The following is a 7,425-nucleotide window of genomic DNA, read 5'->3' as shown; positions in this document are numbered from 1 at the left end:
TAAAGTGATTTGGATTATATTATAGTATATTCTTGGATGTTTATACAATCCTTGAAGCATTAAAAATCAACTTGATGTTGAAGACTATTATAAATATTTGTAAACTAATTTTTCAAAAAACCATTATACATACATTTTTTTTAATTAAAAATTGAAAATTTTGGTGTGAGATTACAGGTAAAATCAACAACTGTAAAAAAAACAAGTTTTAAATGATAAATAGAATTAAGACAATAATCTCAACCAAGCCATGGTGGTTCTTAAGAAAAAACAATACATATTCAAATTTGGTGAAATTTTATGTTATTTATGCATTAGATATAAAATATACAAACAACATAATTATTTATATATTTATTTGTGTATATATTTTTAGCACCTAAACAATCTAAATATTATATATATATATATATATATATATATATATCATGTATATACATATATAAATTTATTTATAAGAAAATATTAAAATGACCCATCCATTTACTAAATCAACCCACCTTATTGTGGGGGAAAGAGAGGAGTTTGGAAATGGGGTGAGGGGAACAAAAGGGTTGGGATGAAGAAGGCTAGGAACAAAGGGTGTGTGGATTGGGAATAGAGGGAGCATGGGTTGGGAATAAAGGGCAATCCATTTTTCTAATGATGGTTATGATAGGGTGGGTCAATTTAGTTAATGGGCGTATAATTTTGTTATTTCTCTATTTATATTCCTATAAAAGATGACAAGTTTTTTTTTTTTACAAACAATAAAACATAACTTAAGGATTTTTTTTCTAAAATTTGCACTAAAGATTATATCCTCCAAATGTTTTTGAAATACAAGGAAAATTATCAACAAATAAAATAAAATACCATAAATAAATTTGAATAAAGACTTTCACCTTTATACTAGTATTTATACTATCAAAGTTTCATAATCATTAAAAAGGTCAAAGGCGTGGAAAAAGTTTTAAAAAAAAATACTTGATAATTTCAATTTTAAGTAGAGAACAAAAAAAGAGTCAAAGACAAATCTTAAAATCATGTCAATTACATTATTCAATTTTCATACATTCAAAGTATGATTAAAACTAGTATTTTAGAAATATAGCTTAAAATTTCATTTTTGGCAATAATAAAAGCTTCCAAAAAATATTCCTTGCATTTTTATTTTTATTTTTATTAAAAGTAACAAGGATATCAACAAACTAAACTGATACAGTTTCAAAAAACTAATTAAAAAAAAATCAAAGTCATAAGTCTTCAACTTCCCACTTTCAAAATAAAAATTACAACCAAAAAATAAAGAAAGGTGATACACACATTTTATACAAACATACATTTATACACATATTTACACGGAAATGAACACATCTGTACAGGTAAACATTTATATAGAAAAAAGATAGGAATCAAAATCAGAAACTTGAGATCCAATGAATATTATTTCTAATAAATTGCCCGAGCACAGTCACAATTCTGATACTATCCAAAATCACTAAAACTGTTCCCCGATCAACGACGTCAAGAACACACACACACGCACTTCGGTGAAACTCATGCGAGCGAAAGAGAGACTAAGTTCGAAATCCGAGACCACCCCTCCTCGTTATCGATCGAATCCAGTCCAGCAATCGGCCCAACCACGCACACATTCCTGCACACACACACACGATAGTCCTTTGGGACACGAAGAAGAAGAGGAGGCTGGGTTCGGCACTGAATGAATCTGTGTGAAGAAGGTTTCGGGGGAGAACAGCAATGCATGAAAACCTTGAGAGAGAGAGAGAGCCCAACGTTGTAGCTAGCTGGGTGTGTGTACTACCTGTGTTTCGTGTTGTGAATGCAGACGGAGCTTTGTGATGAGGCCATCGCTGGAAGAGCGCTCTTCCTGCTCTCCCCCGTGCCATTTCATGACACGGATACACTACCTTGAACACGTGAGCCAGCTTCCGCGGTGCCGCTGGCTTGGCCCTGCTCATGAGAAGTTGTGGCAATATCTGCGCTGACTCCGCGTATTCCACAGCCTCACACACCCGACTTGCAGCTCTCTGGTGGTTGCGATCAGTGGAAGGAAAAATCACCTTGAATTTGTGAACGATCCTGGGCGGAGCATGACTGGCGCTTGATGTGCTCGGCAGCTGCAGTGGTCGACGACGAGGTGTGCGTAGCCGGGTTACAAGTTCCGGGTGTCGATCGTGGCTGGTCACTGGTTCACGATGCTTACAGTCCCCTACGGAAGGGTATATTCGGAGCGAGTCAAGGTTTAGCATACCGGTTAATAGGAGGTAATGTACATGAGGATATCATTGCAATATGGAAGGAACGGATTGCAACTGAGAATACCTACGGTATTGTAGTACCTATGAGTGTCGTCTCCGATAAGGATTGCAAGTGCACTGGTCTGAGTTGAATTATTCTCCCAGATGGGAACAGATCCGATGAGCACAACGCTAGGCCCTGCTGATTTACCGAGGGAGAGCTGCGCTTGACGGACGATAATTGTCTGGCCATTTGAAACCTGTAACACTTTCCAAAGATAGTGTAAAATTATTCCTGCCCATGGAATTGCACTGCTGACTTACTATGGTTTAGGACAAAATATAAGCGTGCTGCACAATTCCGCGTGTCTTTCGACTGTGGATGTCCGCAGGATCAAGATGACACTGGCTTGGTAGGGCAAACACTAGGGTCCCGTACTTTCAAATATGTGGTAGAGGTAAATTTAAGGCTTTCCAAGCCGATTCCATAGACGGGATAACAGTAAGAATTCCTGTTGGCTGCCCACGCAAGGTAGATTGTTGATTATTTCAAGTTCGGAAGCTATGTACGATCAGTATATCGTTAGAACCAGTAATTGCAGGTCTCAAACGTGAAATAATGCTTAGATATGGATAAGAGCATCATATTATTGGACTATCAGGCTTTTACAGCTCGAGCAGATAACGATGTAAAAGATTCGCTCACTGAGAGAAGACGCTCTCAGAAACCACATTCCATTCACGGTCGAAATCATTGAAGGACAATGGTGCATTCGACATAGGCCAATCCATAACAAACCAACCATACAATTTCACGACTGCGTAGACTGGATGTGTCATACGAGAAGGAAACTGTCTTCACGGAGGGCTGACTCTATTTTACAGGAAGACATGATAAGGCATGTAGATCTCACTAATCTACGAAAATCATCAGTATGCAAACAAGTCATTGCATTGCTGCTACACATCGCATTGACATAACTTCCTTTCATGTCATGCTCCACGGTTATGAAGCAGTTAGAAAGAGTCACCTCTCCAGCTCACGGACTCTCCCTTGTTTGACCGCTTGAAAAGACATCCAGCCTTTAGCACGCTGTATTAGCGATGCCCCTGACCACAAGTGACAACGTGCTGTCAGAAGTATGTTCAGAGAAAACAATTCTGGACCACAGAGCAAGATTGGCATGGGTCTGATGCACATGTGTAACATAGATGCATCGACTTGCGTTCGAGATAATATAACTACATTGCAACATTAAGTAGGGGAGAACACGACTGCATTGGATACTCCAGCCGAAATTCGATAGGCAGAAAATTGAAGACATACTCAGACAGAAAAGATAATAGTACCTGAATTTCTCCGTGACAAACTTCGGTTGAGGGTGTGTCCACTCGAAATGTTCCGCAAGAACATGACTGCAGCAGGTGCACAAGGAACCTGGTCATTCTCTTTGTCCAGTGATTCAACTGGACTAACTTGTTTGGAGTGAGTCGAGGGTTTCTCTTGTTCATTTGTAAGGATGCCCAATTTGGGAGAAGACTCAACATGAGAGTGAGGTGCTCTGCACTGCAAGTCTTCCTCTTTTTCATAAGCTCCATCCGCCACAGTAGATCTATTCGTGACGCTAGTGTTTGCGTCCACAGATAACGGACCTCTTGAGAGTTGGTTCGGTTGTGCAGGCGTAGCGGCTGGAAGTCGAGGTGGCGACCTAACTTTGAGAACATCAAACATGGTCACTATGGAACTGTTTCGGGGTCCATCCAGGGGCACCATCTCCACGTACCGTGAAGGGGGGACCACGGAGGACTTTTTGGATTTATATTCTCGTTTAGTCGCCTCGCTGGTAAAAGTTGATTTAGGAGCAAGTTTACTAGCACCTTCTCTTTTAAACGTCGTTTTCGAGATAGATGACGACAGTGGGTTAGCAGATGCAGCACCACTAGATTTCGTTGGCTCTCTGTGAACAGGTTCAGGTGATTTCGGAAATTGATGAGTCAACCAGCTATTTCGCCTCCCGGTTGTGGGAACAATCTTAACCGGTGATGGCCTTGCTCCAGATGGCTTCCGCGGGGAAGACAGATACACTGGATTCGAGAACAAGACTCCCTTGGTGGGAGTTAGCTTCCATGGTTTCGTTGGTCCCTTGATTTCAGTTACTATCATTGAATTCCTTCTTGGACCTGATAGCTCGTCGTCCGCATCATCTGAAAACTCCCTGAAACTTGCACTTGGAGAGCTATATAATCTGTTGGATCCTCGCTTCATCTCTGGGCTATCCATATCCAAACGTGGTGATCCTGGAGACAAAGTACTCGGTGAGGACGACATGCTCGAATAACTTCTTGAGGAGCTCCTTCGCTTGTGTGAAGCAGAAGCGCTCTTTGTCTTGCTCTTGCTCTTGTTCGGGAGGTCTTTCGTGCGTGTTATCTTAGCGGGTGGAACCAACTTGACAGTGGTGTCTGAGGGAAAACCAGCTACCTTGAACTTATTAAAAGAATTTGTTGGAGGGGCTTTGGCGTTCATGGTCTTCAACACCTGGGCCTTGCTTGGAAACGCAATATCTCTCCTCTTTCCGTCTTTGCTAGCCCGCTTTTTGGGTTCTTCAGTTACATCGCCAAGTTGTTGAGTCCTTTCAGGTCGCTCTTGAAGGGCTTCCGCAACGAGTGTAGCGATCTGTTTTGCAAACTGACTAGCCATCAAAATCTCCGAAATGACATCGTGCACCTGGTTGGCAGGTGATGACCATTGCTTCCACTCAGCTGGAAAGAAAACAAACTACAATCAATCAGCTTACGAGTCGTTGATTGATATAAGACTTAAGTAGTAAATGTAATATATTGCATCAGTCCTCCATGTGTAACTAGTAAACAATTGCTTGCGGGTCGCAATCACTAATTGCAACTGGCAGTTACTACGGTGTTGCGTAATCGCCATACGCTTTATTACAGACTGACGATTAGGGCATCACTTGGTTTGATCCGTGTGAGTGATGTTAATTCGTATCATGTTAGAAGCAAACTAAACGCCGGGAACAGGAAGGGGGCAAAGGGGGAACTTAGGTAGAGTAGTAAGAAAACTCAGGTGGAGATACCTTTCGTTCTCAGCGGTTGGTCAAGCTTCTCCATCCTGCTTCCATTGTAATCTTTCAGGGGTTTTCGTTTGCTTGCGTCTGCACATACCCAAACATCGACAAGCTACACGATGCCTTAGGCTCGGGCCCATAACTGAAAATAAATGCAAGTCCATATGCAGGGACTCAGTTACAAATATGTTGAAAATGCTACTACAAAAGGTTCGTATTACTATCGGGAAATCATTAACACTTTAACCCAACTGGTCCTCAGCTCTAGTAGAATACTCGAGAGGATGTGGAAGTACGGGAGGAGGAAACGACCTCGATGTCCAGATGGCCCAACATATTCCTTTCCAACGCTGTTTCCTCTAGAAGTTCGGCTTTGCTTGGAATAGACAGGACTCAAGTGTATCCCAGAGATGGTTGTCTGGAGACTCTGGAGACGCGCAACCACCTGTTCAACCTGTACCCAAGCCAGCATGAGTTGAGCTGTAAATTCACCGCCGCAATCCATGTTATAAAGCCCAGGTCATAAACCTTTTCGACTGCTTCGCTACGTGATCAGAACCTCATGATGAGAAATGAAATCCGCCAGTCACGAGGCTGCAATTCCTAACCGGTACAATGTTCGCCTAGTATCCCAACTGTTTTCCAGGAATCTCTGATGTGAAGTTCTTGATGTCACAGAGGATAAATGCTAGACCCTTTCTTTTGAACTGAACGAGTACTTCGTGGCCTGTAGACGTGATAGGGAATAGAATTCGGTGGGAAGTCACTTCGTGTTCACTACGAATGAACAAATTCACTTCACATGAACGCAAGTAGAAGAGGCCACGAGGAAGGATTCGATTGAGAGTTTCATCAGTATTAACATCAAGAAGTGGAGGCGTTACCTTCTGAACTGCTTCCATGAGCACAGGCGACGGTTGCACAGGCACCCCCGCCTCTAGCTGCGAATCCACTTCATGCTCCATTTTCAGACCTGAGAATTAAGCTAACATCTTCTAAGGTGGCCACAAGTCCTCGAAGTCAGCACCACGTCGAAAAACCTAATCTTCACAACTGCAAATCTCTACCCAAATACCAAAACGTCGAGCCTCTAGAACGCAACTGGAAATCCATACACATACATTGAAACTACAACGAGGACGGTGAGCAATACTCGATACGGAAAGCTCCACATACAGGAAATAATCTCAGCAAGAAATCTCGACATCAAGAAGGAGCAAAAAAATACCTGGTACTCCACTCGCACGCTCAACCTCAACAACTCATCAATCCCCCAATTAAATTCATGCGGAATTCCCTCGAATTCTACTCCGTTGTCGCTACCCAACTAGAATTGCGCTCGGAATTCAAACGCGGGGAACACAATCTCCCGCTACAACACCGAAAACTACGCAATGCCGCACACGACGACCCATGAGATGGACGGTAAGATGGTAGAAACACTTCAGGTCCAAAATCTACAAGAAGCCAACGAATCACTGCCACTCGCATCCCATGCAAGTAATCCCTCGCTGCATTCCACAAGTGCAACCGTCTCATCAACTGGATCGCAACGTCACTATTATCGTGGCTTCCGATGCCGAGGGCCGCCAGTCAGTCAGTCACTGGAAGAAGAAGAAGAAGAAGAAGAAAGGGGGGGTAAAGAAATGGGGTGAAATAAAAAAAATCAGAAGCCTTAAACTATCAGATCTGGAAAGAAATAGGGCACCGGGATGTTCCGTTGGTCTTAAGAGACGTTGGGAACGGGAAAGACAGTAAAGAACGAAAATGCCGGCGGAACGTCCAAGACCAATAGATAGAATTTTGAACCATAACGGTCGAAATCAAATGGATGAAAACACGTTCGTTGGGATCTCCTTCCAGGGGAGTGGCTGAGGGGTTCTGTTCAGACCGCATAAAAGGGGTTTGGCTAATTTTATCTAGCTAATGTCGTGTTAAGTGATGATTAGGGATGGTAATGGGGGCACTCTGTAGTCTTCCCTTTGGAGATAATCAAAATTTGGCAAGTGATCTTTGTTCCCTGATTAACAGCTAACGTGGTTGATTTTCACTATTTTAAAGATAAATTTTGTTGCTAATAATGTGAAGATGGTTTCTGA

General features: G+C 42.2%; 1 protein-coding gene across 2 annotated transcripts; it reads right to left on the bottom strand.

Moving 5' to 3' along the window:
• Positions 1–1,347: 1,347 nt before the first annotated feature.
• Positions 1,348–6,697, bottom strand: LOC112287156 (uncharacterized). 2 transcript variants are annotated; one of them, XM_024529918.2, is made up of 9 exons: positions 6,555–6,697; positions 6,211–6,318; positions 5,639–5,780; positions 5,336–5,413; positions 3,594–5,003; positions 3,275–3,353; positions 2,346–2,503; positions 1,808–2,215; positions 1,348–1,639 (listed from the first exon to the last, which is right to left on the bottom strand). In XM_024529918.2, exons 2-9 carry the CDS (start codon positions 6,289–6,291, stop codon positions 1,560–1,562), a joined length of 2,436 nt encoding a protein of 811 aa, XP_024385686.1. In that variant the 5' UTR covers positions 6,292–6,318; positions 6,555–6,697; the 3' UTR covers positions 1,348–1,559. The 2 variants fall into 2 exon arrangements, with proteins under 2 accessions (XP_024385686.1, XP_024385683.1); XM_024529915.3 differs by having other exon boundaries at positions 6,211–6,321; positions 6,555–6,694.
• Between the last annotated feature and the right edge of the window lie 728 nt (positions 6,698–7,425).

The sequence above is a fragment of the Physcomitrium patens genome, chromosome 9, assembly GCF_059467195.1.
Source record: "Physcomitrium patens ecotype Gransden chromosome 9, ASM5946719v1, whole genome shotgun sequence".
Classification (NCBI taxonomy): domain Eukaryota; kingdom Viridiplantae; phylum Streptophyta; class Bryopsida; order Funariales; family Funariaceae; genus Physcomitrium; species Physcomitrium patens.
Note: the sequence above shows the minus strand (reverse complement) of the source record. Positions and strands in the feature narration are given on the sequence as shown.

Bases quoted from the DNA above. Each gene is read 5' to 3' on its own strand.
- LOC112287156 (XM_024529918.2), bottom strand. From the start codon at position 6,291: ATGGAGCATGAAGTGGATTCGCAGCTAGAGGCGGGGGTGCCTGTGCAA. The intron at 5,781-6,210 runs GTAACGCCTCCA...GCTTGGGTACAG, and splicing joins TCATGGAAGCAGTTCAGAAG to GTTGAACAGGTGGTTGCGCG. The intron at 1,640-1,807 runs GTAGTACACACA...GTGTGTGTGCAG, and splicing joins ATTCACAACACGAAACACAG to GAATGTGTGCGTGGTTGGGC.